General features: G+C 43.4%; 1 protein-coding gene across 1 annotated transcript; it reads right to left on the bottom strand.

Annotated features, from left to right (window-relative positions):
- Positions 1-2,498: 2,498 nt before the first annotated feature.
- BMP2 (bone morphogenetic protein 2) lies at positions 2,499-17,276 on the bottom strand. Its single transcript, XM_081942329.1, has 3 exons — positions 15,941-17,276; positions 12,818-13,173; positions 2,499-4,209 (listed from the first exon to the last, which is right to left on the bottom strand). The coding sequence occupies exons 2-3, from the start codon at positions 13,167-13,169 to the stop codon at positions 3,365-3,367; spliced, it is 1,197 nt and encodes a 398-aa protein (XP_081798455.1). The 5' UTR covers positions 13,170-13,173; positions 15,941-17,276; the 3' UTR covers positions 2,499-3,364.
- Between the last annotated feature and the right edge of the window lie 617 nt (positions 17,277-17,893).

The following is a 17,893-nucleotide window of genomic DNA, read 5'->3' on the forward strand; positions in this document are numbered from 1 at the left end:
TTTTTCCTAAGAAAAGCTATGGACATTGCATATATACTGTAATGCTATCTAAAAAATAGAAATGCCTAGCATAAATCTTATCCCTGTCTTACCAGCTATATGAATGATTTGCAAGCTGGATTTGCAATTCTTGTCAGAATATTTTATATAAATCCACTCAGGTTTTAGCAAAATAAAATAAAAAATTGAGAAATTCCTACTCAATCAGGGAGCTTGATCAGGAGCATCTTGCCTTACCTACCTCGTAAGGCCGTGGGAATAAAAGAATAACCATGTATACCGTCAACCTCTGTACAAGTAAGGAAAACTATTAATGAAGGAAATATGTAAAGAAATTTAAAATGTCTACTTCTTTCTGCATAGATAATACGATTCAAATACAACTAAAATTGAGTTTGTTGAAGGCCAGATTGAAATACCATTGAGAATGTGTTTATGAGCAAATATCCAAACACCTGTTTTTGGTCCTGAGCTGTGGTGATAAAGGAGGCAAAGCAACTTTCTCTCTCTCGCATTATATTTGCAACTTGTCATCCAGGTGTCTTGTTTTGGATGGTATATTGGCTTTTAGGAAGTATCAAGAACGCTTGCCTAGCTGCTGTGACTGGTGGCCCAGCATTTTGCTGACCGAATCACTTAAGTGTTGATCTCTTGTTGATTCTGTGTGGCCATTGTCCAGGGAGGAGACTGGGATGCTGTGTTGTCAGGTTACCTGGAACCCTTCTGGGGCCTGTCCCTTCTGAGGAAAGGGATAGGATGTTTTCCAGCACAGTCTCTGCCTCCCGTAGACTGGATTTTGGCCCTTCTGAGTTCCTGTGGATGGACAGGTATCTGCAAAGCGATCAATGTCTCATTGAAGGTGTGTGTGTGTGTGTGTTTGTGTGTGCGTGCTATCTGGCAAACCTGAAAGTGGCTGGGATGTTTCCACCCTCAGTCTTCAAAGGACCCTACAAAGATCCAACGGGGTTAGTTTCCCAGTTTCTAAATCGGACTTTTTAGAAAAGTTTGTTCAAACAAGAGTGGAGGAATCACGAAGCATCCCATGGGAAAGCAAATAATCTGGACTGTTTCCCATCAGGGTTCAGACCCAAGCAAGGGACAGAGATGACAATTGCACTAATGGATGACCATTTCAGTGACCTGGACAATAGTACATCCATCCTGCTCTTTTCAGTGGCCTTTGATGCCACCAGCCATGGACTGTCTGTACAGGTGAGGGGCCCTTAAGAGAGCTCTGGGCCTGCGCTTTCCTCAGAAGCCAGTTTCAGTTGGTAGTAGTAACAGCAATCCACTCTGTAACAGCTTCTGGGTGGGCTACCAGAAAGTGTACACTGCCTCACCCCCTTTCATTTAATAGCTAAATGAAACTGCTGAAATCGATCGCAAATTGACTTAGGCTACAGCTTCAGCAGTTTTTAATGTTTGTTTTATCATGGACATTTTAAATGTACAGTGAGTGACATGATAGCAGTGTTCCAATATCTAAGAGGTTGCCACCAAGAAGAGGTGGGGGCGGTTCAATCTACTTTCCAAAGCACCTGAAGGCAGGACAAGAAGCAATGGGTGGAAACTAATCAAGGAGAGAAGCAACCTAGAACTAAGGAGAAATTTTCTGACAGTCAGAACAGTTAATCAGTGAAACGACATGCCTCCAGAAGTTATGGGTGCTCCAACACTGGAAGTTTTTAAGAAGAGATTGGACAACCATTTGTCTGAAATGGCACAGGGTTTCCTGCCGGAGCAGGGGGTTGAACTAGAAGACCTCCAAGGTCCCTTCCAACTCTGTTATTTAGTTATATATTTGCAAACTATTAAAATTCCTTAACTGGACTGCAGTGGGATATGAATATAATATGCAAACCAATGTATATTGAAAATGGGGAAAGATCTGAGATTACCAAGGGAAGCTTCTTTCAAGAGAAAACCGCTTATGAACATTGTGTTTTAGTACTATACAATAATACAATAATAATAATACAATAGTAGAGTTTGAAGGGACCTTGGAGGTCTTCTAGTCCAACCCCCTGCCTAGGCAGGAAACCCTATACCATTTCAGACAAATGGCTACCCAACATCTTCTTAAAGGCTTCCAGTGTTGGGGCATTCACAACTTCTGGAGGCAAACTGTTCCACTGATTAATTGTTCTAACTGTCACGAAGTTTCTCCTCAGTTCTAAGTTGCTTCTCTCCTAGATTAATTTCCACCCATTGCTTCTTGTTCTACCCTCAGGTGCCTTGGAAAATAGTTTGACTCCCTCTTCTTTGTGGCAACCCTGAGATATTGGAACACTGCTATCATGTCTCAGTCACTAGTGTGTCGCCCCATAGCTGTAGCTTCTTCCCACTGCGATGCAGTGCTGCATTACACACCTTTTGTCTCCCAGGTAGGAACAATGTGCTTGGTTCCCCCCTCCCTTCCCCAGCACTCTAAGGCTCTTTAACAAAACACCCCATCTTTGCAAACTGTTAGGAAAGGCGAATAGGAAGAAGCTTTAGAAAACGGAGGAAATCTGGACTTTTATTAAGTATTTGGCCAGGACAATGGATTCCAAAGGGCAGGAACAACATCAACATCTTGCTTTTCGGTAGGTGCTGAGAAGAAGCAAAGGGACAGAGATGTTTCCTTGCAGCCTCACTGGGGCTTCGTGCAGGGACGGTCGTCCTTTTTCCATTTGCTGGGCAAAGCCTGGTTCTATGAGAGCATGGTAGTTTCTCACGGCCATGGACAGCCCACCCTGCAGCATTCCTGAGAATTGTACAATATAATCTTGAGTCAGCAGGGTGGATTAGCCCTTTTTCATTGGGTTTACACTTGTGACCTTAACAGTAGAACTGCAAAAAAAGCAAAATGGGATATATGCATCTTTGCCATAACAGCCCTTCTGCATTTCAACTTAAATACACACAACTGAAAACAGCTACCATTCACTTTAAATTATGTACAAAACCCTATATATTGTTTGTTTTTTTCTGCTGCTGTTGGTTTTGGATTACACATATAAATACAAATTAGCTATTCTTCTAAAAAGTGGTTATAATAGTAAATAAATACAAAATAAGAATCTGACCTTTATACTTCATGTGCTGTGGGAAGGGGAGAAGGGTTAAACCCATATAAAATGTACAACTAAAATATGTTTTAAAATCTTTAAAAGGGATAACTCTCTGATTAAAATATCTTTCCTCACTTTTTTTTTCTGTAGACATAAATAGATTTTCAAAATAGATGTGTTTAATTCTCCATATCATAACATAAATAAGGTCTTCATTGGGAAATATTAAAGTGTCAAGTTGTGTGTGTGTGTGTGTGTGTGTGTGTGTTATTTTTTTCTGTTTCATTTGTCCCTTTAATTTTGCTGCTGCCTCAGCGGCACCCACATCCTTCTACAACCATGTCCTGATAGTTCTTTAGTACCACCTTTTCGTTCTCGTCAAGATACAGCATCGAAATGGGACTTAGTTCTGTCGGCACGCAGCAAGCTTTGGGAATTTTGGAGTTCACAGAATTGACCAGCGTCTGAACAATGGCATGGTTGGTGGAGTTCAGATGATCTGCCAATGGGAAGGGACAGTCTCCATGGCAATAGAAGGCACTGTAACCTGGAGGGGCCACGATCCAGTCATTCCACCCTACATCATTGAAATCCACATACAAAGGATGCCTTCTACAATTGGATTTATGGCGTTTGCGTGGTCTAGGTTTGGCCTGACGTTTCTCTCTCTTATGGAGCGGGTGGCCCATGCCATCATGCCCAAAAGTGACCAGTAAGGGTCTAATCCGAGACCAGCTAGCATCATCTTGATGCAAGGACCTACTGATCCTGACGTGTCTCTTGGAGACGTTGCTGGCATTGTTCAAATGTAACACTTCTGCCACAAAACCAAGGTTAGGTTGCCCATGCGCAATCCATCTCATTACAGCTGGCGTGACATCAAATGTTTCCCATTTGCTGGCATTGTGATGCACCAGGCGGGTGTCCAGGAGGCTTATGACAGGGTCCTTGGTAGCCTCTTGTTCCGGTTTGAGAATTTCATAAATATTAATTCGGTGATGAGAGCTGCCATCGTGTTCAGCAGCATCTTGGATGTGCTCCCGAAAAACCTGGAGTTCAGCTGACGTGATGATCTCCCCATCAGGGACAGATGTTAAGTTAAAGAAGAAACGCCGAGATGTCCTCCCACTTCTTTCTGGAAGCTCTTCCAGGGTTTCTGATTGAAGGAGGAGAAAAGCAAAAGGGCAATCAGCAATTTAAACCCTGCAGCAGAATGCCTGAGTTGCTGAACTGAAACTTTCAAACCACCTTTGCATAAACCAATGTACAATTATACCCAGAATCTACCCCTTGTCTTTCTACTTATCACTTTCATGAAGCTTAATATTGCTCTCCTGCCTTTCAATCCCAACGGATTGCATTCTGAATTCCAGGTGGTCGTAATAAAGGGGAAGAAATGTGAGGCATTGTTCTGGAATTCAAGGGCATTAAATATTTTTTTTAACACGGCGGTTAGCAGGGGCCCTGTGAGAGTAATTAAAAAGTGACTAAGGATCAAGGAAAGGGATTGCATTTCTGAGATTTCTTAAAAAAACAAACCACCCAGCTGCAGCTTTCATGTCAGTCTCCCCCAATCGGTTCCAAAAGCATTATGCTACAAGTTTCATAATTTACAAACCTTACCATCCGAAAAGATTTTTATCTTAATTACAGGCAACTTTGCAAAGCACACCCAGTGATTTGACTCAAGAAGGCTCTGAATGAAAAGTATTTGGATGAATTTAGGCATTCACTTAGGGGAGAACCTACAGTGACCTAACCCTTCCGTCCAGTAAATACAAGCAGAGGTCCAAGGAAAGCTTTGTGAACATTCATTACAACAGATGCATCCGGTGTTTATAAAGCCAGGCAAGCCTATCAGCCATGTGGTTGTCTGTCTACTACTTGCTTACTATAGACTGTGAGCTGAGGGGCACATAGGAGTTCATGCTTCAGTGCCCAAAAAGCCTTCAGGAGCACTGTACAATTGTTTTGAGAAAGTGTGGAACTCCCAACGTGTACACATCTCCTCCTGTGTTCTCCAACCTTCCCAAATGATTTGGGAGGGCAGCTCTCAGAATTTCAAGCAAGTGGATAGAAGTCTTATCTACCTTCTCAATATATTCCTGGTTTCTCATCCATATTTTCATGGTTAAACAAAAATCTGAATTAAGGTCATCTGACTTGTTTTGCTTTGCTATGCTAGCTGGAATCTAAATCACAAATACAAGTGAAATAAAGCAAGCCTAAAACCTAAACCATATTTCCTTGTGTGTGTTTTTTAAGGGGGAATAAACTAAAATGATGGAGTGCCAAGAAAAAGAGGATATGAAGAAGATAAACAGACATAGGTTATATAGCAGTATGCATATAGAAAGGAATCATTTAACCTTTACCAGATCTTGAACTTAACCTGCATTAGATCATAAACCTCCACTGGATTTTTCCCACTGAAATTCTGAACATGAGGGGTTTTTTTTCAAGGCAGAGATAATTAATGTTTCCATAATCACTAATTCCATAATTAGTATTCATAATCATCATTCTCCTCAACATCTCTTGTTTAGGCTGGAAGCAAGTATGCCCAGGCTAATCAAGGAATTACACAACAGCAAAACCAACAAACACTGGGTGAACACTTAGTTTTGCTTCAAGCAGACCTACTGTACTGAATGTAATGGGATTTAAGTGATTTAAGATTAGCCAAAGTATCATGGACTTCAGTAGGTTGACTCTAAGGACAATTAAGCCTGGGTCTGACACTTTTTTAAATAACAGAGGCATAAATGTTATAGCTATGGCTCAGCTAGGCATAGTGCCAATTCTTTATCACTGGGAATTCATTAGGAATCCTCAGCCACAGTAGAATTCCACAATCTGGGCACCTTGTGATATGCTCATGTAACACTTACACTCTATGAAATGCAGTGTTTCTCAGTAGGCTTCTGGGTACAATTCAAGATGCTAGTTGAAAGCCTACAAGGCACAGGGACAGGGACATGGTATTGCAGGATTGCATATCTCAATTGCTTCTGTTTATCTCATCAAATCCAGCAGAAAGGAAGGCACCAGTTCCCTTCTATAAAGCTGTGTCATCTAATGAGGCTCAGGTGACATGCCTTCTCAGAAGAAATGTATCTCCAGAGATATGGATGGGCCAGATCTTGTTAGCCTTTAGGAATGCCTTAAAAACTTGGTTCCTTCTCCACTCAACTGGGGACAAGATATTAAGTGAGGTCAATCTGTGTGGTTGAATGCAATATGCTGTTGGGTGTGTGTGTGTGTGTGTGTGTGTGTGTGTGTGTACCTCTGCATAATATATACTATTTGGATTAGGCATGTCCAACCTGCAGGCCATGGGCCACATGCCACCCTGGACAGCTAGTAATGTGGCCCCATAAGATCATAAACTTTTAGCATGATGTGTTTTATATACATTAACTATATTATACATTTTATATGTGGCCCAAGACAATTCCACTCAGTGTGGTCCAGGCAAGCCAAAAGAATGGAAGGTCATGATTTAGATAGCTCTACTGTTATTACAATCCTTTACATTTTTGTTTTTAGATTTTAACCTAAATAAACATTTGTGTTACTGTAGCTGTGGCACGGTGGCCATCGTTCAAAAATTCCTTCTTCTCCAATGCCTGAAAGAATCACAGCTTAGAGCCACCCAATGCAATTTCAAAAGAAACATGCATTCACATGGCAAAACACATAAGCAGGAACAAGAGGCACATGTTTTCCAGCTGACTTTAGTTGGTTTTGTTAGTTTGAACTCTACTGTTGATTCTTAGTTTGTTGATCCCTATACCCCTTTGTATCAATGCCCCATGCCTGCTGGTACATGTTGCAATATTATCCTGTGCTTTTGGCTTTCCACACTACAGGATGAAACACCTGTTTCAGGAGGTATCACGAGAGGTAGAAGGTGCAGGTAGATTAAAGGCAGACTTGCTAATGTCTAAATGGTAATATAAAGATGTAGTTCCAAAGCAGAATCTACTATAGGACTTTTGAGCTTTGCGTCAAGAAATTAAGTATTTCCAGAGATGGGCTAGGTCTACTTTCTTGTAAGCACTTTTAAAGTTGCCAACGATCTGAAAGGAGTTTTAGTCTGTGGATTTCGCCCACCTCAAATCTTCACACTTTATCTCCTAAAACCCCACTGCCCAGAAATCCTGTGGTTTCCCTTACCCTGCCTTTTAACAAACATCCCTGACCTCCCCATTCTAACAGAAAGCACATTTTCCACATTCTCCATTAGAGCTTTCTCAAAGCCTGGCCATCCAAGACTGGATATTTTTTTCCCCTTGCATTTGCTCTTGTCTTCACCCCTTTCTCTTCCTTCCACTTTCCCATCTCCACCCTGCCCACGTCAAAGCAACAGCTTACCCAGTGGCTAGGGAGGATTCACCAGAACAACAGGCCATAGACAGCTGCTGTTTACCTCTCTTTCTATGCGCTTGTAATCCCTGGGTTACCTTCACACACAGCCTATTATTTTGTTTTATAAGTCCCCAAAAATTCCATCCTAAGTATGTTGTCAGTGTGAGCTTACCATATGTCGTCAAGGCAACTTATTTTCCTGTATATCTAAGTCCAGTCTAAATGTCCTATAAATGACCATGAAAACATTTTATATAGAGAGATGTGTATGTGTATGTGTGTATGTGTGTATGTGTGTATGTGTGTATGTGTGTATGTATGTATGTATGTATGTATGTATGTATGTATGTATGTATATATAAAATACATCTGCCTAATATGTAATACAACCCAGGTTCTAATCCCAGTAAGGGTATGGCTAGCTGATGAGAGCTAAATAGCATGAAATAGATCTATACTAGTCTCCCTTTATTTATTTATCAGTGTATATATATATATATATATATATATATATATATATATATATATATATATATATATATATATATATATATGTTGTATGTGTATATACACACACACACCAATACACTGGGGGGAAACACCCTAATCTAACTTTGGTACTGTGTAATTATTGTTCCCTTTCCATCTACAATTCAAGAATTTAGAGGCTTGCAGGCTACGCAAAATCCTCCAAGCTCTACGGCACTTACTTTTAACTCAATTTGTGTAGGATTGTGCAGTCTTATGCTGCATTTCTCCACTCCACTCCAAGATTTATCTCATATCCCGAGTCTGCCCCAACTGATGAAACAATGCAGAGAAGTTTGCCACTGCTCAATGCACGGAGGATGCTTTTCATTAAAGTAAAATGCCAATTGTGCGGAATTGACTCTCAGAAACTTGATGATTTAGCATTGTGGCTACATATGACTGGGTGGAAGGAGAGCCCCTATTGCCACATTGAAGGGTAACATACCATAATTAAACCAAGTTTGCTCATAAGGACAGACCATTGGGGCTATTCAAATCAAGGGCACCCCTGCCTTTGCCTCCCACAATCATCAGATGAGCTGGAACCTTCATCTAGATTTTCTCTAAAGAGCGGACAGAATCACACACATTTATCTTCATAGGTGCATACTTAAGTTCTTTCACAGAGGCAGTCCTCTGGTTATTGCTCCTAATCTGAACTGGAAACAGAAACAGGAGGGGTTTTCCAGAAAACAGTCTCCCAATAATAGTACAGGTAGTCCTCGACTTACAACCGTTCATTTAAGCAGTGGCACTGAAATAAATGACTTAGGATAGTTTTTCACACTTATAACCACTGCAGTGTTCCAGGGTCATATGATTTCCTTTGGCAAGCTTCTGACAAGCAAAGTCAATGGGGAAGCCGGATTTACTTAATAACCGTGTCACTAACTTAACAACTGCAGTGATTCACTAAACAACTGGGGCAAGAAAAGTTGTAAAGTGGGGTAAAATTCACTTGACACTCACTTAACAACAGAAATTATGGGCTCAATTGTGGTGGTAAGTCAAGGACTACCTGTATTTATTCCAATAATTGGTTCTGAAGCTATTTTGTCACATCCTTTTTCTTTTCCTAGGTTTTCTTGTCTTAATCAGATCCTTACTATTTTATGCTACCTCCCCTCTTTAGAAACACTGCTTTCTACATTGCTGTTAAAGCACTTTTATTGTATTTCTCTTTCGTTTTCCCACCTTCCTATCAGCCTTTTTGAGAGGTTTTTTGAACAAGAGGGTAAACTTGTCACGTATGGACTTCCAAAAATCACTGGATGGTGACTGCATTTCTAAACCAGGGTCCTCCAAAGACAATTGCTATCTTACATAGGCCGCCTAGACAATTAACTCAAATCCACTCTTCAATGCAAAGCCTCGCTTCCACACACACACCCCTCATCTTGCTCACAGAGTAAGGCTGAGGTAAAAAGTCCTTCAGACGTTACTGAGTATTAAAAGCCAACCCAAGGCAGTGTTTAGTTGAGAGCTTTAGCAGGAACACCAATGAAGTGCTAAGCAATTTCGTTTAGGGTTAGAGTTAGGATTAGGGGCAAGAAGGAAAAAGCCATGTCTTCAGTAAAACTGGAAATGTCCATTTGAACTAGAGAATTTCAAAACCAAGTCAGCAGGTTTCCCAAGTTACGTGTGCCATTCTCACAATTATTCAAGCTAAATAATGAAATTCACGGGAATAAGGCTTGCTTGAGTGGTAGTAATTAAATTAGGTATATACACTCACTCAGAAGTAAATACTATAGAATTTACGTAGATGGATGTATTCCCAGGTAAAGGTAGATAAATTTGTAGCCTGAAATATGTATCAGTTTCCCTTTGAACCATGTGGATGTGTAACTGTGCATTAAAATGCAATTTGGCACAAGCGGATGGTGCAATATACATTCTCCCATTAATTAGTTTTATATTTATACGCAAAGCAGTGTAAACACAGTGTAAGGTTAAATTACAACATTAACCTCTTACCGCATTAAGACTTGCTATTAGTTAGCATAATCAGTATAGCCACACCCCTTCTACAGAAATTTAATTAAAACTAAAATACATATGTATGAGTGAGGGGGGGGGGGTTGGTTGGCCATATTAGCTTTATAACCTGTTCAGTCTGCTTTTTTTCCTTTACTTTTACAGTAAATCCAGGGGACAAATGTAAAAATGAACAGCTGTGCATTTATAATCTTTGATTTGGTAATGGCTGCCAAAAACAGTGAATAAGTAGCTTCTGCAGGTGTACCTATGTTGCATGAGCACAGGTGTGGGTGGGATGAAATAAAGTAAATAAGGAACCTGCAGGTTAGGGTTGGGCAAACTTCAGGCTTGCGGGAACTACCTTGTGTTTCATGTAGAACCCCAAGATTGTCCACAAACCTTGGGCTGAAGATACACTTACAATTTTAAAAAATAGTTTTGAGTGCCAGAACTAACTTAAGATCAACCCTCCCACTCTCCTTGTTACCCCATCGCTCCTTAATGTCATATGGTGGTGTGGAGTTGCTATCATGATTAAGAGGTTTATTAAAAGTCAAGGATCCTTTGCTCACTGATATGGTTCTTCTAAGATCTGTAAATTTAATTAGATCCACTTCCTTCCCCACCCTTGCTATAAATTGGAAATAACTAATCTTTTGCTCATGCTATTGCTATCAGGTTCTTTTTTTTACTAGATTATATGATTTCAAGATTGTATTAAATAGGTGTTTGTATGCATCTGAATTAATTGCACACATTGTGCCTAGAATCACACACGGAAAGGAGAAATGAGATGTGTGACCATAGAGAAAAGTTTGGGTAGATAAACAGAGCAGGGAGCTAAAAGAAATAATTGTTTGTAAAACGAAGATCTAATATTTTACACCTTGGGGCTGTGGACAAGTTTGTTCAAGTTTTACGTACCCCAATATGTGCACTTTGCAGAACATTTCACACAGGGTGCCTTTAATTTAATAAAACAGACTACTTCTAAAAGACATTGTTACCAATTATCTGACTGCACAGGCAGAGTATTGCCTTAACTCACACTTGTTTTGTCCTTAGTAAATGTATATTTGCCTGTGGCTTTTAATCTCAGTAAGCCCTAGTTGCCAATAAAATCCGGGGACAGCTGCTCTGAAACTTATCAATCTTGTTTTCTAAAGGGCTTATCCTTAGGTCTACACTAAATCAAAATTTAAACAGAAGACAAAGTCATAGTGGAGACAATGCAATTGATTGTCAAAGTGATCTCTCACGGGGATTAGATAGGGATTAGAAAACCTTCCAAATGACCCTACGGCCAACTGTATATTCCACGGACATCTCTTACTGCTTAGCCTCCAACAGTTCTCAGTGGAAACTAATTTGAACAGAATCTGTGCTTGAAAATAAAAAGAAATCTATCTTCTTTGTCAACTATGGATCAGGTAAAATCATTTCAAAAGGAAATTCATGCAAAGGGCCCATAACAATTATTTCACTTGTATGAAAACTATGCTATCTACATGCTTAATTGAACACAACTTTCATTTTTACTAAAAAATTTCTATCTGTTTTGGAGGGGAGAAAAATCTGGTTTCTTTCTACCCCCAATTTTGCTCCAGGCTGTTTCATATAATTTACGTGCATCTCTGAGCAAAACTGAGCAAAATTGGAATTTCTACTATGGCAGGCCAACTGGCCACCCTCAATACCAGCCAACCACATGCACAATAAAAAAAGGAACTTAAGACTGTAAAAGGGACAGCAGTTCCTATCATCCTGAAATCTCATTTGCCTCATCTCAGACATTTACCACCGGTCAGTTTCTGAAAGCCTAACTGAATGTTGGTTGCAGTGCGTTTTAATTGTCAAGCAAGCTATAACGATGCTTATTATCATGAATGGCAGGGAAGGATATATAGCATGTCTCTGTTCAGATATTATATTTTACAAGATTTCTACTTAGGATACTCAAATTGGCAGCAGGCAGTTCTGTAACCCTGCGGCAACAAGATTCCACTTTCGCCACATAATTTGGGCCTGAGCACAACTGGTACAACCGGAGTCATCTCTATGCTGATTTAAATATATTGATGTCTATACGCTTGAAAGTTTCCAACATCAACTCAGGCTCAGCTAAGAGACATGTCCATGAACACATTATTAAGGCTATAGCACTGGTTTTTAGGTGGGGTTTGGGAAAGCGGTGGCCCCATAGTTGTTCCTGAACTACAACTTCCCGCAGTCCCAGCCTATAGTGTGGGATATCGGGGAGCGTGACTCAGCACAATCTGGAAAGCCATAAATTCCCCAACGCTCTTTTGAAATACCAGTTAATTTTATAAACTGCTCAACCACAGCTGTACTACTCGCACAGGAAAAGGTTTCAGCAGAGATGATATCAAAAGGGACAATTACATTTCACCCACTTGCATTTTCTAATAACTTCTGGTTTCTTTTGCACAAACAGATTTTTTTTTTAAAAAAAAAAGTCTTACATTTAAATGGATCATTTTCAAAACTGGCCAAATTCAACATTTACAAAAATTAACGTTTCAGTTTGATCTCCATTGCAGTAGGGCACATGAATGCTCAATGCATAGATAGATAGATAGATAGATAGATAGATAGATGGATGGATGGATGGATGGATGGATGGATGGATGGATGGATGGATGGATGGATGGATGCAAGGAAGGGGCTTGTTATTATTTAAATTGCAAGTATTACCGCAATTGCAAGTGAGTGAATAACAGGTCAGAAGTGTCCACACTGCCAGAATATGTCTTAGCAACCCAGAGCTGCAGGTTGCAAATATTCAAGTCAGAGCAATTTTAATTTTAACTGGATCGGGTTATCGAAATTGGGAGCTGGATAAATAACTCATTTTTCCTTACCTTCGTGATAAAAGCTCCTGACAGTATTGGCTCTGCTGCTCGCTTTCTCTAGACTATAGTCCATGGAAGTTGGCTTCTGACTCGTGTGCAGATGGTAGAGCTCCAACATGTAGGAAGGGATAATAGCATTCTGGGTTGGGGTGGGCCGTCGCTTAAGCCCAAACATATTGAGCAGACGCAGTTCAAATTCACGCAGGATTTCTTCTGAGAGCTGCAGAGGAGCCGGCTGGCCCAAATCAGCACTGAATCTTCGCCGGTCGCCCACCTCGGGGATGAGACTGGCAGAGCCCCCTAGCAGTGTGTGATAAAGCAGCAGCACTAATAGAGAGCAGGTCCTGGCCACCATGGTCATCAACCTATGTACAAGGCACAAAATCAAAAGACGGAGTTAGGTTCCAATGGAAGGAGGGGGACATGATCAGTTCCGCATTTGGGAGCATGCAGAAGGACCCAATAGAGAGGACATTCCATGGACAGGTCCTCCTAGTAAGATGTTCAACTGCTGAATATGCTCAACTTTCTTCCTCTGGAAAAGCTACGTGAAGTGAAAATAGTACCAAACGTCTCCAGCCCTCCTTCCCCCATCCGCGGCTACTGCCTGTCTAAACTATATGATGAATTGGCGTAGGCTTTCAAGGCTCACTCAACATGCCACTCAACTCTCTGTTGAAAGCTGGACGGGCGCAGAAGAGAAGAATGCCATGGTCACAGACACAAATTGGGGTCCAATCTGGGTTGGTCACCAGGGCCAGAGGTTTAGTCTTCCGAGTTTTCGGACTTGTGCTGGAGCTTGTCCTCAGGGAAGAGTGGAATTACTCGAGGATGGGCTCCAGCATGAGTCTGGAAGCTCGGAAGATTAAATATCTGGTCCGGGTGACCAACCCAGATTGGATCCAGCAACACTATCCTGAGACACGTACATTTGCCTTCATTCATGACAAATTGGGCTGCCTCTCATAGCCTTAGCAGTAAGATTCCACCATGTTAATCCAATGTCACAGTGTGTCTTGGGAGCAACCAATTGCCAGATTTGGCAAAATGAGATATCTAAAACCAGACCATGTTTTCCAAGTTACCCAAGAGCAGATGTTCACTTCTGAGAGTGAAGGGAAATGAAATGATTAGGACATGGGGAATCCCCAAATATTTATAACATGATGGGGCTAAGGAAGTAGAACTTCCTGCAACAGACAGCCACTCAAAGGTCTTGGGTTTAGGGCTGGGAGTGGGAGGATACACAATGGACTGCTAGCTTTGGGGAATCAATAACATATGATGCTATCTTCAAAAGCAGCTTGGTAGCTTGTCCCAACATTGAAAAGCTGCTTTCTTAACAGATTAGAAGGAAAATAAGGCTTAGATTTTAAAGAGAAAAATCAATAAAAAGGGAAGCTAACTCACTTTGTAACTAAAGTAAACTTGGGCATTATTAATGGGAAAAAGGTTCTGAACTGTAGTAAAAAATTACCAGGAGGAACTTCCCATCACTTAGGGGAATCAGCAAAGCTACTTGCTGATTTCCTAAGAACTGGATATAGGCAACTTACGCCAGTGAAAACCATGATTCTACTGATTAAAATACAGATTATAGACTGAAGTGGCAAACACAGCATAAAATTAAGCATGCATTAAACCAGCCTAAAAGTAAGAATGCATAATGCATAAGCTGTACATTAAAATGTGCAACTAACTGTGTGCATAATTGGGACACTGTGTTTTTGACAATTAAGGGTGCATATTCATCCTTACTGTGTCTTCTGCTTCTTGAGATAAAGGTAAACCATTATTTAGCGGGGTCTTCACGGAAACCTAACTTCATCTCTTCCCTATGACTCTTTTCATTCTCCACGCCCTCTTCTGGACTGTAATGGCATTTGGTCTACTGTAACTTTGTTCAGTGCTTAGATTCATTCAGCGAATGAAAACTGAATGGATCTGTGTGTGAGTCATCATTTGTGAATGGGTTACTTACTCTGCTTAAAACAGCAAGGGTTTATGCATGTTATTTTTACGATCTACGATACAGTTTTAAAGACAGATGAATTGTTTCAGCTCCAGTGAAGGGTTTGAAGACTTTGTATTTACTCAGTCAAGGTAACTAATCCCGGTGCAACCATTTGCAGCCTAGAGAGAGGGATTAGTTCATTGGACAGGATTTGCAAAGGGAGGAAGGAAGCATAGGGCAAGACTCAGATGTGCAGAAAAAGGCCGGTTGTCAAACCCAGGGGAAACCAAGCACGCGAACACACACACACACACACACACACACACACACACACAAATGGAAGCACATTTTAGGGGAAATCTGTATCTTTTTTTTTATGTACACTGAGAGCATATGCACCAAAGATAAATTCCTTGTGTGTCCAATCACACTTGGCCAATAAAGAATTCTATTTTCTATTCTATTCTATTCTATTCTATTCTATCCTATTCTATTCTAAATGGAAGATTTCTGTTTGCCATGGGACAGCAGCACTTCTTCTGCATCAGATGCAGAGAATGGGCAGGAGCCCGAACGACCCAGACATTTGCTGGAAACCCCATCTTGGGAAAACACACACCGAAGTAACTTTTATCAACTTCTGCTTGCTTCTCCAGAGAGTTGGCAAAGGATGCAAGTTGTAGATCAACTTCTGGCATGCACTAGGCTGGGGAAAGTTGTTCGAGAGGTGCTGGACTACTGCTTGGGTAGCACCCACTATGTAGGGTATTTTCTTCAAATGCATCCTCCACCAAGACCCAACCCAACCTTTGGGGTACTTTAAGTGGCTGCTTCACACAGAGAGATTAAGAAACCACCCTTGATGGAGCTTATCAAGAACTGGGGAAACAGAGGAATAGACCAAGATAATGGAAGGTGGAGAGGAACCTCTGCGGTCCGACAACCACCTGAAATCAAGGAGGGCCGGCCCTTGTTTCTTTCTTCAGGAAGGGTTTGGGGGAGCGCCTGGAGGGGACAAGGAAGGGCCACCGACGTCACTGGAAAGAGGGAAGGAGCGGAGGCGGACAGGAGCCTCCGAAGAGCCTGGGCAGGTGCTGCCTTCAGCCGCGTCCCGTCTCCCGCGAACCCCCCCCCCCTTCCCCCACTTTCCTCCGACACATACACACCCCTCACTCTACCTTTTAGGATGCCGCCGATCGCCTAAGCAGCAGCAGCAGCAACGCACTCGGGCACGTCCATCGAGCCAGCCTCCACATCGAAGTTGCCTGGCCGAGCGAGCGGCGTCTCCGGCCCCGCCTCCCCCGGCCCGGCGCTCTGGTCCGACAGCGGGAGAGGATCGGGCGTCCCGACAGCAAGGCAAAGGAGGCGCAGGACGTGGAGGGGGAGAAATCTCCGAGGCAGCGGACTCCACTTCGAAGCGGCCGAGGAAAAGCCGCCTTCAGACGCGACGCTGTCCTGTCCGAGCGACGAGGGGGGAGGGGGGGCGCTCTCCGCTTGGTTCTAGTAGTGTCTCGTCCGCCACAATCCCAGCTCGCTTTTCGGAGGAGAAAACATCCCGGCGGGGCTCGATAGCTGTAACCCGGGCACGATCGGGAAGAGGAGGAGGAGTGGGGGACACGCGGCGATCCCGCTTCGCTGCTTTCGCCCGGCGATCTTTTCCGACGTCCGCATCACTCCAGGCTCAAAGGGCGCCGTCTTGATGGAGAGTGCGAGGAAAGTGGAGGCGACGCCGGCGCCCTGCTCCCAGGCCGGGACTGGTTGGGAAACATGTCTGCTCGCGAGTAGGCAGGAGAAGATCTGGAAGTCGGGAAGTCTGCCGGGAGGGAGGGGAGGGGAAACGAGAGTCTCCCGGGGCGAGGGAGGTCAGGCTGTGCCCCGAATCAAAGCCGACCAAATACCCACACACCCGCTTTTCTCTCGGATGGGGGACTGTAAATAGGAGCCCTTCGCCTTCTCGGGGGCGGCAGCAAAACGTTGAATTCCGGGCTACCTCCTAACTTTGCACTTTTCCCTGCACTTTCCTTCCCGGGTGCAAAAAGCAGCCTTCGGGGACTCAGCCTCGGCGGCGGCAGGAGCAACCACTTCCTCCTTTTCCCCCTCCTCGGTGCATTGGCGCGGCAGTTGCAACTTCACCCTAGCCGGCACTCCGGCCGCAGAGATGCTTCTCTTTGGGCTCTGCGTCCGCCAGCACTCGGAGCGGGCTTGAGGTGCTGCTGCTGAACTTCCTTCCCCCTTCGCTTTTGCTTGCTCCGCTTCTGCTGATGTCACGGCCGCCGGAGCTCGGGAGGCTCGCTCGCCAATCACAGTCGGGAAGCCTGGGTTGAGACCGGGAGCCAAGAAGCCAGCCGCCGCGAGTGCTGCGAGAGAGAGCGGCGTGGCGGGCGGCTTTTTAAAGGGAACGCCGCCCCCTTTCAAACTTCCCCTCCTCCTCCGCCCAGCCTTTACTTTTCTCTCTTTCAACTTTCCGGATTAGGGTAGAATGAGGAGGAGAGGAAGGAAGGAAGAAAGCAGTTAGGAGAGGGAAGGAAGTGAGGAAGGAAGGAAGAGAGGGGAGGGAGGGAGGGAGGGAGGGAGGGAGGAAAGAAGAGAGGAGAGGGAGGGAGGGAGGAAGAGAGAAGTTAGAGAGGAGAGGGGAGGGAGGGAGGAAGAGAGGGGAGGGAGGGAGGAAGAGAGGGAAGGGAAGGAGGAAGAGAGTGAGGGAGGAAGGAAGAGGGGAGTTAGAGAGGAGAGGGAGGAAGAAGAGAGAAGAGGGAAGGGAGAAAGAGAGGGGAGGAAGTGAGGAGTTAGAGAGGAGAGGGAAGGGAGGGAGGGAGGGAGGAAAGAGTGTTGCCGGTTCTGAGGTTAGCTTGTGATGTCAAAACTTATTTCTATTAACATACAGCCCCGCTCCGGGGAAGAACGCGGCACTATTTCTTTGCAGCGATCAGTGGCGGCGCCCCGGCTCGGCCGATATTTCGGGGGGGACGGGGACTATTCAACGCTTGTTTCTAAAAAGGAAGACGGGGTTTGTTCCCCCTCCTGTTTTTCGGCCAAAGTCGCGGTGACTGTGGTGGTTGGTGCGGGACGTCGATCTCTCAGGCTCCTGGCTCCAACCGGCGTGGCTGCCCAAGCACCCGCTCAGTTTGGTGGGA

Source organism: Natrix helvetica (genome assembly GCF_964273705.1).
Source record: "Natrix helvetica genome assembly, chromosome: 2".
Lineage (NCBI taxonomy): Eukaryota > Metazoa > Chordata > Lepidosauria > Squamata > Natricidae > Natrix > Natrix helvetica.